Source organism: Plasmodium malariae, assembly GCF_900090045.1.
Source record: "Plasmodium malariae genome assembly, chromosome: 2".
In the NCBI taxonomy this organism is placed as follows: Eukaryota; Apicomplexa; class Aconoidasida; order Haemosporida; family Plasmodiidae; genus Plasmodium; species Plasmodium malariae.
In genome coordinates, this window is record NC_041776.1 from 443,691 (window position 1) to 461,965 (window position 18,275).

Consider the following 18,275-nt stretch of genomic DNA (forward strand, 5'->3'; position numbering starts at 1 on the left):
TATCATATATGTATAATGCATACGTTTATGGCACCTTTACACGGTATACAAGTGTGGTACCTGTAATTCTTTTTTACAAATGTGAAATGGAAAAACATAAAAAAATGAGAAGTACCCAATGAATAACATAAGAAAGGGCTACTCAAACGTAGCTGACATGTCAGAAGAGTATAACAATGAATTTGGTCAAGTGAGAATAAAAAAAAAAAATATATATATATATATATATATAAATATATACATATACATGCACACTTTCATGTATATACGTGTATTATACATAAATGCGTGCAAAATGGTATATGCACGTATAACAAAAAAAAAAAAAAAAAGATACTTATAAGGACAAAAACATCTGCACATGGACATATCTTCATATATTCGTATATTCATATAAACATCTCATCATATCTGCATATATGCATGGCGCTACACGCATGCATAGAGAAGGTCGCTGAAGCATATGCATGTGTTTCCTAAAACTAGAAATGTAAGATGGGCGAGATGGGGGCTTGTTTACATCGATAAAATAATACATATGGTGTATGGTCGTTAGAGGGATCTTTCGATATTTTGTTTATCGATTTTGAGCTTGTTCTGGTAACTACTGAATCATCCATTTGATACCAAACATTTCTTCTTTCTCGACCACGTTCAGATTTTTTACCAATGAAATAATAATGACCTGAAGAAGCTGATACTCCTCCATGTATTATTCCTCCATATAATTTGTAATCGAAGTTATTAACAATTATCTTTGTGTTAATTTTTACGTGCGTTTTTACCTTCTTCTTCTCGTTTGAGCTGAACGACCAGTTATACCTAAAAAGGAAAAAATGGGGAATGAAAGAAGACGAACAAAACGAGACAAATGAAAGGGGGATGAGTATAGAAAATGCTGAAAAAAAAAATGCGTGATACGCATTAATACGCGGTAAGCACTGCTACTCATAGAAATGATACGTAGCCAGGTAGTCATGCTTTATACACGCGCGTACATAATTGAAATGCATGAACAAAGACCACTTAAGTAGTAGTGACAAAAGTAGCAGTGGTACAAGTAGTAGCAGTAGCAAACGTAGTACCAGCAGCGGTAAACTTATAACACCGATGTAAAAGTCCCGGCGATAAAAACGACTTATCTTTCTAATTGTCAGCAACTGTATAAATTCTTACCTGTTTAAAATAAGGACGAGGTGACAAGGAGGGGATATAATTTCATTCCACTTGAGCGCATTTCTCTTCTTGTTACATTTAGAGCATTTGTATTTATTATTTCCACAAATTTTTTCTTTTTGAATAAAGGTATCAAAGAATTTTTGTATGGATAACTTTTCCGTAGCTTTGACAGGTACAGGAAATGACAAATCATGTATTACTTCTTCCTTTTTAGAAATGAAAAAACATTTTTGACATTGTACTTTTTGAACAACAACTCCAGAAAATATTAGTCTTAAGAATTCTTTATCTGATCCACCTAATTTATCAAAAATATACCTGAACAATTCAGTTACATCTTGTTGATTTCGATTATTCAGTTCATGCGGTAGTAATCCTAATATTCTATCAGGAGATATATAAGAATTTCTAGTAGTTGTCATTAGTTTAAAAAAATTTTTAAGTGCATCTAGAAGTCTTTCGGATTCAATGTTGGTATTGTTTTCTTGTTTGAAATTTTCCTGTTCTAAATGAAATACTTTATTCATATTTGAACCATTATTACTGTTGTTATGTTTGAGATTATTACTACTATTATATTTGATATTATGGGTACTGTTTCCGCCTATTTTAAATAAATATAAATTTACTACAAACGATACAGTACTATATAATGCTTGCAATAAACTATTCAAATAACATGTGTTTCCTAAATTAATTAAACCCACAGGGGGGTGTCGTAATTTTCTCTTCTTCATATTCTTCAAGTCGGATATATCAATTCGTAACATCAAATATTTACATCCTCCTTTTTTTTTTTTCTTCTTTTGTTTTCCTCTATCTACTCCTTCCGCTCTTGCTGCATCTCTTCTTCTTGTGGTACTGTCGGGAAATTCTAAATTTCTTTGCGCAAGTTTGGCCTCTGTGAAATCTACTTCGTGATAATTGTTTCCGCTTGTATTTTCAAAGTTATTCGCAGATAATAAATTTTTACCGGTAAATAAATTATTGCCCGTTAATAAATTATTGCCCGTTAATAAATTATTGCCCGTTAATAAATTATTACCCGTTAATAAATTTTTACCGGTTAATAAATTATTGCCCGTTAATAAATTATTGCCCGTTAATAAATTATTGCCCGTTAATAAATTATTGCCCGTTAATAAATTTTTACCGGTTAATAAATTATTTCCGGTTAAGAAACTATTCTTATTCGTTAGTAAACTATGCTTTCCAAAAATGGTACTTGTATCCTGCGCATTGGTGTTGTTTGCACCACTTTGTGAAGGATCGTCTTCATAAGGAAATATCATTTTTTTTTTTTTTTTTTTTTTTTCCATTAAACCATTCGGTTTATCTACACTCAAAGATATGTGATTGCTGCTGGCACAATCCACACTGCTTCCACTCGTAGCACTACCACCACTGTTGTTCAAGTTAGATGACGACTCTCCCTTTGTCTTTTTTTTCTCATCCTCGTCTCTTTCTGCTGTTCCTGCAAGTCATGGTTGGAAATGTCACAATGCTATTTTTACTTTTGCTATTTTTACTGTTTTTGCTATTTTTACTTTTGCTATTTTTACTTTTGCTATTTTTACTGTTTTTGCTATTTTTACTGTTTTTGCTATTTTTACTTTTGCTATTTTTACTTTTGCTATTTTTACTTTTGTTATTTTCATTATTACCATTAGTCGGGTGCGAAAAAGGGTCCGAAGGGATATTATATTTCCCCTTATTATTACTGTGGGGGCTAGCTAAACTGTTTTTGTAAAACTCATTATTATTATAATCACTAGTAGAATCTCTCGGAATAGTATTCTTTCGAGAGTACAAGTTCTGCTTTGATTTGTCTATCCCTCCATCTTGTGGCAAAATATCACTCGATAAAGTGCGGGGGGGGTCAGGTGAAAATATATCATCATTCATGTTGTTAGGTAGTAATAATTTTTCATTTGATGTTACACCTGGTATTACTGTTCCTGCGATTTCTGCATTTACTCCTCCCGTTGTTCTCCTTTTCAATGAAGATGTAACTGGTGATGATGCTGATAATAATAACTCGTCTGATCTAATATTTTCATCAGCACTTTTAGTGATAGACATGTTATCCCTTTTCGATGTATAATTTTCATCAGCTAAATTACTGAAATGTAAACTTGTTATATAATCCTTCACATTGCAATTTCCGGATGTACTTTTTCCCGTTGAGTTGTTGTCACTATCACAATTCTTGAACATATCATCGTATGTAATGTAGTGCTCATTTTCTTCTTCGTTTGCCCAAAACAAGTTGTTAAAAGGTGAGTTGTTATTGACACAGCCAATTTTGTTCTCATTATTATTTCCACGTCTACTACCACTCGTGCTTCCACTCCTACTACCATTTCTACTAACATTACGGATGTTTTTCCAACCGTCCGGCTTACGTTCGTTAGAGTTTCCACCATGCCTCAACTTTCCATTTTTTAGTGATGCACCCCCCTCTTGTTGCTTTTGCATTAAAATATAGTTATCATCAACCAATTCGATGTTCATATTATTTTTCCCACTACTTTTACTTTTCCTGTTGTCCGATAAAACGTTACTGGTGCTACATTTTAAATTAATCCCTTCAAAATTGTTTGTTCTTTTTCCCTCTCTCTTTCTTGCACTAGTACTATCACTATCACTATCATTATTACTATCACTGCCACTACCACCATTACTACTGCTACTGCTGCTTCTACCTTTTCTACCTCCTTTTTTAAAAGTATTATTATTCCTATCGTACGTTTTATTGTCATATAATGTGCCATTAAAACCATGAGAAAAATAATTGCAGTTGTTTAGTGTACTACCATTTTGCATTACCTTCGAGTTGAGGTTTACATTCGTTACTAGACTACCCCTACGAAATGCATTAACGTCTTTACCACCATTTTCTACTACTACATTACTACTTTGAACATTACTACTTTGAACATTACTACTTTGAACATTACTATTCTGAGCATTACCACTTCGACCATTTCTATGTCGACCATTTCCACTTCCCACATTTTGCATGTTGTTACTATTTTGAATCCTCTCTAATTCTAAAATAATTTCTTTTATCAAACTAATTATATCACTATCAATTTGGTGCTCTATAAATTTCCACAAAAAAAAAAATTTTTTGAAAAAAGGAATAAAGTATACTAAAAGGACATTAGAATATTTAAATGTCTTCAAGCCTAGTAATTTATGATTTAAAAAATAATGAAATTGTTGTAAGCACGATTTTGCATTTAGTAAATTTGATATTCTGCACACAACTATCTTTATACAAATTCCCAAAAAAATTAAATTTTCTATTTCTCTGTTGTCTGTAGAGATGCTATTCTCTTCCATGCTTCTTCTCCCTGTTGAAAGGAATACCTCCGATGAGGGCGAGTTGCACTTTCCCTCTTCGCTTTTACTTCCGCTTTCCTTCGACTCTAAATGGACTGGAAGAGGGCAGAGGGGAAAGAAAAAAAAAAAAAAAAATAATTAACAAATGAATATATAACAAATGAATATATAACAAATGAATATATAACAAATGAATACATATCAAATGAATACATATCAAATGAATACATATCAAATGAATACATATCAAATGAATACATATCAAATGAATACATATCAAATGAATACATATCAAATGAATACATATCAAATGAATACATATCAAATGAATACATATCAAATGAATACATATCAAATGAATAAGTAATAAATAAAAATATTAGGAAAAGTTATTATGAAACCACAGGTCATCATGCGTGTACGCATTCTCATATACTCAACTTGACTGCACATACTCCAAACTACATAACTACACGTACATGCAACTTGGAAAGTTAAAATATACACGACCATGCAAGGAGCGGTTGCATCTCTTTTTATCGACTGTACCTCGGCTTCCCTTGGAGTCCCTGCGGCAGGGCACAGGCGCACCACTGAGACTGAAAAAAGGGTTGAAGCAGTTCTTCTTGCTTATTTCATTAATTACAAAATCATTAAAGTTGAAATTGTTTATTATATTTTCTATATCGAAAAGATTCAAGTATTCACTATCATCAGCCGTGTCGTCTTCCTCTTTGTTGAAGGAGCACTTTGAAAAGGAACTACTATTTATTTTTTGCAAAGTATCATTAGATTTTTGATTTGCTTTACTGGAAAATTTAGTTTTTTGAAAATCCGTGAGAAAGGTTCTCTTTAAATTTAATTTAGTCATTTCCTTCATATCCTTATTTATGCATATATAATCATAAAAGGAATTCAAAAATATAAGCATAAAATCATAGTAGTAAAATTTATTTTTTTGAAAAAAAGCAAAATAATTAATTTTGTTTGTATCCCAAAATAAGATGCATAAGATATTCCAGATAGATATAAACTCATTAAAATTTATTTTATTATTTTCAATAAAATATTTAGAATACATTTTTAATTTCTCCTCTTCAATTAGATATAACGTATATATAATGTCGTTTGAGCAATTTTCTTTATATTTAATTAGATAGTTCAAAAAATAGCTAAAACATATCTTTGACAAATTTTTATTAATCTTTTTTTCTGATTTTAGTAAATAAAATAAATTTTTTTTTTTACTTGTATCATCCTTTTTATTATTAATCCAATTAAACAGTAACTTGATAAAACATTTCTTAGGTCTCGATGATACTATATTTGACCATATTGATACTACAAGATTTCGAATTTTACTTGATCTTATCATGTTAATATTTTTTTCCTTTTCATTCTTTAAACACAATTTTAGCAATGTTTTACATTCATGGTAACCCACATATTTCAATTTGTCTAATTGTAGCCATATTAACTTTTTGTCCTCTTCATTTGCGCATCCATTTGCGTATCCATTTGCACATCCATTTGCACATCCATTTGTACATCCATTTGTACATCCATTTGCACATCCATTTGTACATACATTTGCACATACATTTTTCTTGTGCTCATCATAAAAGTAGTTGTCGGATGAATCCACACTCGAATTATACCCTTCGAAAAAATTATCAAAAATTTTATTTTTCATATTTACTAGTTTTTTTTCTTCTGTCTTTACTTCGTTTTGCAATATCTGGTTGGTCTTATCCTCCACCACATATTTATCCTTCTCCTGTTCCTCCTCCTTCTTCTTCTTTTCCCCCTTCTCCTGCTCCTCCTCCTTTTTGCTTTCTTTATCATCCCTTTTGTCACAGCTGTTGCTATACCACCACCACAACCCCCTACAGTCCATCCCGCTCCCCCTGCTAAATGATCTCCTCCTACAATAATCATGCAAGTGGGTTCCATTCGAAAATTTAAATTTATAAAAAAGATATGTTTTTAGAAACCATTCAGCATATCTAAAATCTATTTTTTCATTAAACAAGTATATTAAATCATCCGGGTAGAAATTCTTTTCAAATAATTCATTGTCTAAAATGAAGAGATAAAATAAACTAATGATACAAGCAACATATAGCTGTGGATATATATATAGCGTATTTAACACTTCGTTCATAATATATTTTTTTTCATCACTAGAGGAATAAAATAAAATCTTTCTCACTTTGTCAATTTTATCTTCATTGCTTAGCTCAAGCGACAGCAGGATATTCTTAACGCTCTTGCAGTTGTTTCCTGCGCTGTTTAAGTGTTCGCTCCTTTTATTGTCATTCGGTTTGTTTTCCCCATTTTTACTTTCCTCATTTTTTCCTTTCCCATTTTTGCCTTCCCCATTTTTGCTTCCGCCCTTTCTGCTTTCCCCATTTTTGCTTTCCCCCTTTTTGCTTTCCCCCTTTTTGATTCCACCCTTTTTACTTCCACCTTTTTTATCGTCATCCCCTTTTTCTATATCAAACAAGGCCTTACTGACATTACCACCTCTGCCGTTGCTGATAGCCCAATAATTTTTTTTCTTGTTCCCTCGGCTTTCACTGCCATTCTTTGCATCATCATCATTGGAAGAGGTTAGCTCCATCCGCTTCTCCGGCTTCCCCCGCTTATCCCCCTTGTTGATAATGGTAGCCTCATCATTGATGGCTACTGCACCACTCGTACAGTAATTCACTTCACTCTGTAAATCTTCCACATCTTCAAGTTCCATATTAAAGCTGCTACTGTTACATACAACATTTCTTACCTTTTTCCTGTCATCCTTTTGCAAATTTTTGTAAACGCTCATGGACTCACTATTCCTCTTGTATAAACCAAAAAAATTATCAATTTTACTATTACTTTTACTACTACCTTTATGATACATTATTTTATTAAAATCTTCAAAAGAATTTTTGCTTTTTTTTTTTTTTTGCATTAAATCACTATCGCTCTTTTCATCTAGTTTATCTAATGTATTTTCTATTTTCATACCAAAATTATTTTCACTACTTTTCCTTTCTATTGATCGTTTCAAATGAAAAAAATTATTTGAAAAAAATTCTAAATTGTTGTTAAACTTTATACTACTACTTCTATTATAATGAAAGCTATTACTCTCATAATTATGTAGTTCTGTACTCGACTTTCCTTTGCTATATTTACTCTTACTCTTTTCCTTCTTTGTGGAGTTCTTTTCAAAACTGATATTTCGATGCTTTAAATGTGGGTCTCTCCTTTCCATGCTACTCATTTCCGTGTTGTAGTCATCACTGCGGTTGTCATCATAGTGACTACCATAGTTGCTTATGGCGTAGTTGCGGATGCCATTGTCGCAGATATCTCCATCATCATTATCATCATTATTCTTTAAGTTATATGAAAAGGAGTGTCCAATATACCGATGGTTATCATTGGAATCGAAGCAGCTCTCTTCTTCCTTTTCACTCCACTTTTTTCTTCCCATAACTGAAATTTCTTTTGAACCCTTCTTTTGCAAAATTTGTTTTCTTAATATTTCAATTTCAGAGTATATATCATCTGCTCTTATAATTTTTGATAAATTTTTTAAAATGGTTTTTCCTCTTTTTTCTTTTTGAAAATCTTCATTTTCAGAATATTCCTGCACAAACTCATAGTAATCACTTTTAATATTTTTTTTATATAATTTCTTTTCCATTACTGAGCTTAAAAAAGAATTGACATGACTGTCCGCTTGTCGTCGTTGCTGTTGTTGTTGTTGTTGTTGTTGTTCATCTTCTTGCTCTTCTTCTTTCCCCTCTTCATTGCGCTTACCAATTTCTTTGCTCCTTTTCTTTTTCTCATTTCTTAGGGCTAAATACAGGTTATCCGCATGCCCTCCTTTTGTTTCCATCTCCTCCCTCTTATCCTCATATCTCTGTTCAAAGGAGTCAAACATATCTTCCCGTTCCCCCACATCTACTTCTAATTTTGCTTCTACCCCTGCTTCTACCCCTGCTTCTACCCCTGCTTCTACCCCTGCTTCTACCCCTGCTTCTATCCCTGCTTCTACCCATTCATCCACTTCTCCTTCCAACTCTGCGTCCGTTCTTGCCTTCGATTCCCCTCCATAGCTATAGAAATCTCCTATCGAGCAAATAGAATTATTCGGATTGTCGTTTGAAAAGTAGTTCCTCTGTGAATGTCTATAACCAATTGACTTGTCATCCTCCGTTTGACTTTTCCTCCTCCAGCTTTTTTTTGTAGTATCCTTTACATTCTTAACAGAGTCAGATTTCATTCCCTTTTTTTTTTTCCTTTGTTTGATATTTACACTTCGTTTTTTCATAGACCCATAGAAGTCCTCTTCTTCATTTTTATCATCGTTATCACAATAACAGCTAGTAGGTCCACGGTATATATCAGCATCAGCTTGCTCAGCGTCGGACTTCACAGTATAGTCGCTGTATATGAAGCTCTCCCTACTGTTTATAATATATTCCCCACTCAACTTTCTACTACTTTTCCTTTTTGCGTATTTCTTACTACTTCCATTGTGCTTGCTCTTTTTAGAAATAATGCTATTTCTAAAATTATTGTAATTTTCGTACAGCAATATTCTGTCGTTTTTGTTCTCCGTAAAATGCAAGCTATCAAACGTGTCAACACTCTCCACTCGGCTTTCACGTTTGCTTTCGTATCTACTATCGTGTCTACCACCACGTGTACCTTCATGCCTACTCTCCTGTCTGCTTTCCCGTTTATTCTCCCGCTTGCTTTCCCGTTTATTCTCCTGTTTGCTTTCCCGTTTATTCTCCTGTTTGCTTTCCCGTTTATTCTCCTGTTTGCTTTCCTGTTTATTCTCCTGTTTGCTTTCCCGTTTACCTTCGTCCCTGCTCCCCTTTAGGCTCTTCTTTTTTCCTTTTTTCTGATGACTCGTTATAATATCCTTAAAGAAATCTTGGTTGAATGTCAAATTAGATCCATTCAGACTATATAACGTACTCATATTTTTGTGTAGTAACTTTTTCGAATTGGCTGTTTCATACTTAAAATAGCTATCACTTCTTATTAATTTATTACTATCATTATCTATTCCGACCATTGACGATTTATTTCTAATCAAATCTCTGTAAATATAATTCTCTTCATTTTTTGATTTCATTCCTTTATCACTCGGTAATACCGCCCTTATTATTTCTACACTTTTTAAACTGTAACAGTCTGAGTCTTTTCCCTCCTTTATATCTTCCATCATATGCGATTGTTTTTTCCTCCTTTCTGTAGGCAAAACTGTTATCATGTGCTTCACTTTGCTCGTCTTTTCTATTTTTCCATCGTGTTGCAGAATGACATCTCCACTTGTACTGTCCCCTCTAACGGAACGTACAGCAGAAGAGATTTCACTAGCCGAGTTTTCACCAGCTGATATTTCCTTAGCCGAGTTTTCACCAGCTGATATTTCCTTAGCCGAGTTTTCACCAGCTGATATTTCCTTAGCCGAGTTTTCACCAGCTGATATTTCCTTAGCCGAGTTTTCACCAGCTGATATTTCATTAGCCGCGTTTTCACCAGCTGAGATTTCATTAGTCGAGTTTTCATTAACCTCATTATTACTCACTATGTTTTGGTTGGCATCTTTTTCATTTACCGTTTCTTTTACCACTTCTCCATTTTGCTCTTCTCCGATTTCCACTCCTTCATTGACACCTCTTTCAATCATGTGGTTGGCGCTACCCCCGTCACTGCTAACAACACTAATAGTGATAATATCTGTGTTCAAGCTTTTCTTTCTTTTCTTTTTCATGAGTGAATTCCTTTCCCTAGGGGATGCTCTGTCGTCACGTGGCTGAGTGTAATTAGCATCTGTGCTATCTACGACCAGTGCAGACGACTTGGACATGTTTTTTTTTTCGTGAACTGCAGAAATGCAGTTATCATAACTTAGCGTTTCAATCGTATCCACTTGTTTATTACTCACTTTGTGCATGTGTACTGCTCCTGGTTCAGCTTCTAATTCTACTTCGTCTTTTTTTTTTTTTTTTTTTTTTTTTTTTTCTCTTCCTTCTAGAGGATTTATGTCTTCCTCATTTACATTATAATTTACTATTTTGTTTGCATTCTTATCGTAAGCAATTGTTGACGATTCAATATCGTTTCTAAATCCCACCAAGTTATCATCATTCATATGTCTGTCACTCATATGTCTGTCACTCATATGTCTGTCACTCATATGTCTGTCACTCATATCTCTATCACTCCTTCCTCTATCACTCCTTCCTCTATCACTCCTTCCTCTATCACTCCTTCCTCTATCACTTCCGCCTCTGTCACCTTGTCTGCCACTCCTATCCTTTTCTATTATCCTAGAAAGGGGACTAAGCTGATCATCTATTTTACTTTTATTATACGAGAATAATGACTGTAGATTTTTATATTCTCTTATAAAATTTTCGTATACATTATCCTTAACAGACAGATTTTTATTTTCATACTCCCCCTCCTCATCTATATTTATCATCTCCTCGTTGGAAATAACATCAACTTCTTTTTTTTTTTTGGATTTAAAATTTATAACTGATTGTAAATTTTCCATTATATTGGTTCCATCATTTTCATCCTTGATCATGTTGTTATAACTATTACTGTCATTATCTAATTTATCGTTATCTTCATATTTGTCATAATTATTCGAGTTGACTATATTACAATCGTACGTATTTTTCTTTGGGGGGGGAATAACTGGAACTCTATCACTCCATTCATCGTTCTTATTACTTTCATCATTCCCACTAATATTAGTATTGCTACTATTAGCATCATTCGCATCATCCTTTTTAGATGCACAGTAATGTTTTTCTTTTTTCTTTTTTTTTTTTATCTCCTTGGTGTAAATATTTCTTTTTTTTATACTATTACTATTACTATTACTATTACTACTACTACTACTACTACTACTACTACTACTACTACCTCTACCTCTTTTTTCATTTTCCTGACTTGGGTCAAGTAAATTGTTAGAGGCCTTAATGGATTCATTAAAAATTTCACCATTAACGGAATATGTTTTCTTCATTTTGTTGCGTGCATAATGCTGATGCAACTGTTTTTTGTTATTACATTCACCACGACTAAGGCTATCACCGCAATTGGGACAGTTACTATGTTTATCCTTTTTTTCGTTACAACTTGTTCTGCCGGTAAGCAGTTCAATTAACGAGGGGTACTTGTCATAAGGGTATTCCTTGCCAGTTTTTTTTTTGCCTTCCCTCTTTCCAATCTCTTTTATTTTTATTATTTTTTTTTTTTTAATTTTATTTTTGTCTTGTTTGTTTATCAAATTCCTACTAATTTTCGAAATTGGCGAAAACTCTTCTTCCTCTTCATTTGCAATTAAATAATTAAATTCTTCTTTTTCATGAAAATGTTTTTTTTCATCACTTACTATATTACTATAAAAATTGATTGTATTTTTTTTTTTTTTTTTTTTTTTTTTTTTTTTTTTTTTTTTTTTCTTTACAAAGCAATAATTACTTGCCAACGAGTAATGAAAATTATTACTTGACAATAATATTTTCTTATCAATAGAATAATTATTACTTAAGTTGAGGGAATTGTATGTGAAATTTTTATATTCATTATTTGTACTGCAACTCTTGCCCACCTTTTTTTTTTTAATATTACAATTCCTGCTGTTGCTGCTGCTGTTACTGTTAGTGCCACTTTTACGGGCATTGCTACTCTTCCTATTTTTTTTTTTTTTTTCCTTTTCTTTTTTTTGTTCGTCTTCATTAGCTCTACTCTTTTTTTTATTATAACAATTATTTTTAACAATCAAGTGTTCCCTGTGATTGTCACTGTCGTTCTCATTGTCGCTGTCATTAACACTTCTTGTGTTACTTATATTATCATCATAATCTTCATGCGCTATGGATATAGTATTTTTTTTTTTATTCGTACAATGACTAATGGTAAGAAGGGAATTGAAGTTAATTTTTTTTTTCTTTTCAAATTCTTCCAAATTTTTTTTTTTTTTTTTTTTTTTCACTCCGCCATATTCATCATTATTATTATAATTTTCACCCCATCTGGAAGTGGAACTAATACGAGTACTAACACTACAGTTGCCATTATCATCATTGTCATTGTTATTAGCATTTAATTTATTTTTTTTCTTTTTTACACTGTCACTTGTATTATTTGCGCTGTTCGTATTTGCGCTGTTCGTATTTGCGCTGTTCTTATTTGCGCTGTTCGTATTCGCGTTATTCTTATATTCATTCTTTTTATTGGCATTTCGAGAATTGTTCATTTCGCTTGAGATCCGTTCACTGATTAACGAATGTAACATGCTCTTTTTTTTGCTGTTCTTTAAATTTTCCTTTTCAAGTCTGTATAAATCATTGATATACTTTTTTTCATCGTACAAATTTACTACTCCATGTTCGTCACACTGAAGCACATTTTCATCATCGTTCATTTTATTTTCTTCACAACGATAAATCTCATCCGCATCCTGTTTATTGCCTTCTTCGATAATGTTTGCGCCATTTAACTTCTTTTTTAAACTGTAATAGTGTTTTATGCAACTGGTACCCCCATCGTTATAATTCCTATCGTTCATTTCACCAGTGAGAATGTAATAGTTAACTTCATTTGCGCTTTTATCGTATAACATTGTTAATGCACTCAGTTCGTCTTTGACTTGTTTGATTTTCATTTTGCAGTTCAACATATTTGTCCCTTTATATTTTGAGAGTCCACGTATTGTCATTTTATCCTTTTTCTTTGGGCTTCCTTTACCACACATTAGATGACTATTTTTTAAATTCATCCAGTCATCATTACTTGTATGTGTATATTTTATCTCATTCACACATATTATGTTACTGAAGAAGTTATCGTTCTTTTTATCATTTAAAGTAATCAACTTCACCAACCTATTCTCCTTTTTCAAATGTCCATCACCCGAAACACGCGCAATTGCTAACACATGTGGTAATACGGTTTCTAACACGTATGTTGATGCATCTGCTGACACATGTACATCCACATGATGGATATCCATCCCTTTTTTGTAGCCAAACATACTACAATCGTTACTCAAACAGTTTTTTTGAAATATTTTTTTTAACTTAAAAATGGTAGAGGATAGAGCAGAATCATAGTCATATGATAGACCTTCTTCGTAATCATATGAACGCAAGTAACTATTTTTTTTTTTAAAAATCAATTTTTTTTCATTTTCAAAATTATTGCTCGACAGAAAGGAGTTCACCAAGTTTGCTCTTGCACAGAGTTCACTATTTTTATTTTTACATTCATAACTATAAAAACAATTATTATTAGTAAGAGTAGCAGTAGCAGCATTATTACTGCGATTATTCATTATGTGTTTACCGTCGTTCGATAAAAAAGTTTTACTTCGCATTTTTCCTTTTATTACTTAATTTATTCTAAATTATTGTACATGCAATTGCGTTATGCCGTATACATGTATATACATATATATGTATGTGTATGTTTATATAGGCATGTATGGATATTTATATGTATATATTTATTCATACGCTGACTTCTACCAATTTTTCGTTTTGAGCTGGATTGTATATGAGGAAAAAAAAAAAAAAAAAAGTAGTATTTTTTTTTTATTGCGAATCTTACATAGTAGTGAATGTACGCCTGTACATTTTTCTAAATATAAAGGGGCGTTTCGTAATTACACATTTTCACACTCCACAGGAGTGTAAACATACGCACTCACACACATATATATATATATATATATATATATTTGCATTACATGCACGTTTATGCGCGCGTTTGGGTAAACACATGTGAAAAATAATTTTGATTCCTTAAACTTTCACCAATAGAAAAAAATATTGCTGTGAGTCAAACCCGAACTACACTTTCTTTCATTGAAAAAATGAATATTTTTTATATTTATATATTTTTTTTTTTTTTACATATGAGAAGTAAACTATGTCAGAGAGAGTTATATATGCAATAGCTTTTTTTCTCTCTCCATTACTTATTTGTTTACTCGTTTTTGCTAACATTTTGCTAACATTTTTGCTAACATTTTGCTAACATTTTTGCTAACATTTTGCTAACATTTTTGCTAATATTTTTCTAATTTTTTACACTTCTTACTATTCTTTTTAAGCCCTTCTTTTTGTCCTACATTCAAAAATGATGGAGTTACAAATCATTGGCTTTCCGTTCATTTTTATAAACACACTTTTTATGGAGTAATAGTAATTACACTACTCTCTCACGTTTATTTTGTAAGCTTTGCGCCTTTAAACATAAGTTGAACTGTTGAAATGGCATAATACATAAGCATATAAATATACATATATATAGTATGTACATATTTTTTATTAGTTCCCTACAGATTTACACACGCCATCTTTTTTTTTTTTTTTTTTTCTCCAATTTTTTTTAATTTTTATTAATTTTTGTCAATTTAATTCTTATAGCTCGAAAAAAAAAAAAATTTCAATTATGTTAATCATAGTGTAATAAAGTTCAAAAAATTTTACTCAATTAGGTTAAAGCGAGCAATATATTGAAAAAGTGAACCACGTGAAAAAAAAAAAAACCTGAAAACTTGTTCGCGTGTAAGCGGAAGTACATATATAATCATACACATATATACTATACATACACACACACACACACATATACTATACATATACATACACAAATACATACACATAGGTATGCACACACATATGCACATAAACATGCATACACTCACACGCCCACACGAATATGCATGTACACATGTGCTTATATTTATATATATATAATGTGGTATATTCTTTTTGTGAAAAAAAAAAGGGTGAAACAACGATACTTCACAACAGGTGTTATAATCTCACCTACCATTTATTTCATAAGATTAATTATTTTTTCCAAAAAATAAGATTATTACATTTCCCTGAAATGAACCATTCCTTTTGGCGTGTATCTGCATGTTCACATGTACGTACACACATAGGTAATTAAACACACACATGGGTAATTACGCACATACATAGGTAATTGCACACACACATAGGTAATTACACACACACATAGGTAATTACACACACACATAGGTAATTACACACACACATAGATAATTACACACATAAATACATATATATATATAATATATTTACGCATATATGTGAGAAAGCTTGTAAACCTTTCCGCAAAGTACTATTTTGTTTTTTTCCCCGCTGGCAAAGTATCAAATGAAGAAAATTCGAAACTGAAAAAATATTCGAACCTTTAATTTTTTCCAAAAAAAAAAAAAAATAAATAATACTATTTTTCCTCTTATTAATACGTGAAATTTTGTTAAAACTGTCTACTCATCTTTGCAAATTCGTAATGAGTATACATAAATATGAAATATATATATCGCATATATATATATACATACATATACATATAAATGCGAGTATTTATTACGTACGCACGAACTGCTTAACCAATTAAACTATACCATATATTATACGAGCTGGTTTTCTTATTTTTTTTTTTTTTTCTGTTAATTTTTTATGTGCAATTTTACGTTAAAGCTAATATGGAAAAATTCTGAAAAAAAAAAAGAGTAAAAATAGGTAAAAAAAAGAAGAGAAGAGAAAAAGAAAAACAGAAGAAAAAAGAAAAGGGAAAAAAAAGAAAAGAAGAGAAGAGAAAAAGAAAGGGAAAAAAAGGCAAGAAAACGAAGCAAAACTTAATAAAACAAAACAAAATGACTTCGTAATATCCACCAAAATTTACTGCATTTATTTTTTTAGAAAAAAAAAAAAAATGAAGCTGCAATAACATAGTAGAAAAATCAATGCGCATGAAATAAATAAATAAATAATGTGTCTGTATTAAATTCGTTGATTAATTTACAACTAATTTGTGAATAATTTACGACCAATTTGCGAATAATTTACGAATAATTTACGACCAATTTGCGAATAATTTACGACTATTTTGTGACTATTTTGTGACTATTTTGTGACTATTTTGTGACTATTTTGTGACTATTTTGGAACTATTTTGGGACTATTTTGGGACTATTTTTTGACTACTTTTTAGTAATTTTTTTTACCATTTTAACGACATATTTACGAATTCGTTTATTTTGTTAACTGTTTTTATGTGGTTTCTCTATACCACTACACATGATAAAATTACTGTCGTGAATTTTAAAAAAACTTCTTTTTCGACTATAACTTATATATTTATGTGTTTTTTCCTTCTTTTTTTTTCTTTTTTTTATTTTCTTTTTTTTTTTTTTGTGGCATGTTATATACTGAATTACACCACTAATAGTCTATCAATTTATTTTTAAAAAATTTCCACGTACTTTGTACGCATGCATTGCGCACGCACTATATGTTTTTCACGTGTACATCGTACATTTGCATATGCATAATATACAGAACGTTTATATACATATATATATTTATATGTGTAATATATATATTTACATATATTTAACATATTTTTAATATATTTAACCGTATTTAATATATTTAACCATATTTACAACATTTAACATTTTTAATATATTTGCTTATTTTTGTATATATATTTATTTTATTATTTTTTTTTTTTTTTCCATATTTTACTAGTTTAATCGTACGTACTTGTTAAATTAAAGAATTGCAAAGTAAAATTTGAACGAAAAACATTAAGGGAAAAAGGCTAAAGAAACACTTGGTTGTAATATTTGCTCGTTTTAAAATAATGACTGCACAGCGTGTAAAAGTAAAAAACAGCATATTCATGTAAGTACCATATATAAATTGGCAGCTCTGTATAGCAAACACTGAATGTACACACCAAAATATATACTTATATGTATATGTGTATATATGTGTGTATATATATGTGTGTATATATATGTGTGTATATATATGTGTGTATATATATGTTTGTATATACATGTGTATATATACGTATATGTATTACATTTTGCACGGAAAGTTACACGTTCAACACACCCCTGGCAAATGTGGAATAAAGCGTCGTTAATTTTTTTAAAAAACTAGTTTAATTCTCTATTTTTTTGGAACATTTGTATTTTATTTTTATTATATTTTAGTGTCATAACTTTTTTAGCTTTTTCCATTTCGTTTTCTGTTACCTTTTTTTATTTTTTTAATTTTTTTATTTTATTATTTTTTCTACTTTTCATTTTTTCTATTTTTCATTTTTTCTATTTTTCAATTTTTCATTTTTTCTATTTTTCATTTTTTCTATTTTTCAATTTTTCTATTTTTCAATTTTTCTATTTTTCAATTTTTCTATTTTTCAATTTTTCTATTTTTCAATTTTTCTATTTTTCAATTTTTCTATTTTTCAATTTTTCTATTTTTCTATTTTTCATTTTTTCTATTTTTTCAATTTTTCATTTTTTCTATTTTTCATTTTTTCTATTTTTCATTTTTTCTATTTTTCATTTTTTCTATTTTTCGTTTTTTTTATTTTTCGTTTTTTTTATTTTTCGTTTTTTTTATTTTTCGTTTTTTTTATTTTTCGTTTTCCCTTTTTATTTTGCTTCTTTTATTTGCCTTTTTTTTTTTTCTTTTTTCTTTCTCCTGCTCTCCTTTGTTTTATTTTTTTTGTGTTTGCCACTCGCCAGTAAAGAAAAAGAAACTAAAGAGTACAAAATAAAGCAAAATAATAAAGCGAATAAAATAAAGCAAATCAGACAACATATAGTGAAAAAAAAAGATGCACATTTTCTTGTGTACACTACTGTTGTGAAA

At 30.6% G+C, this 18,275-nt stretch overlaps 1 protein-coding gene across 1 annotated transcript; it reads right to left on the bottom strand.

The window, feature by feature from the left end:
- Positions 1–482: 482 nt before the first annotated feature.
- Positions 483–13,894, bottom strand: UBP1 (ubiquitin carboxyl-terminal hydrolase 1, putative; the record flags this gene model as incomplete). The annotated part of the gene is made up of 4 exons (XM_029008668.1): positions 483–822; positions 1,177–2,653; positions 2,727–4,622; positions 5,038–13,894. 4 exons carry the CDS (start codon positions 13,892–13,894, stop codon positions 483–485), a joined length of 12,570 nt encoding a protein of 4,189 aa, XP_028860205.1.
- Between the last annotated feature and the right edge of the window lie 4,381 nt (positions 13,895–18,275).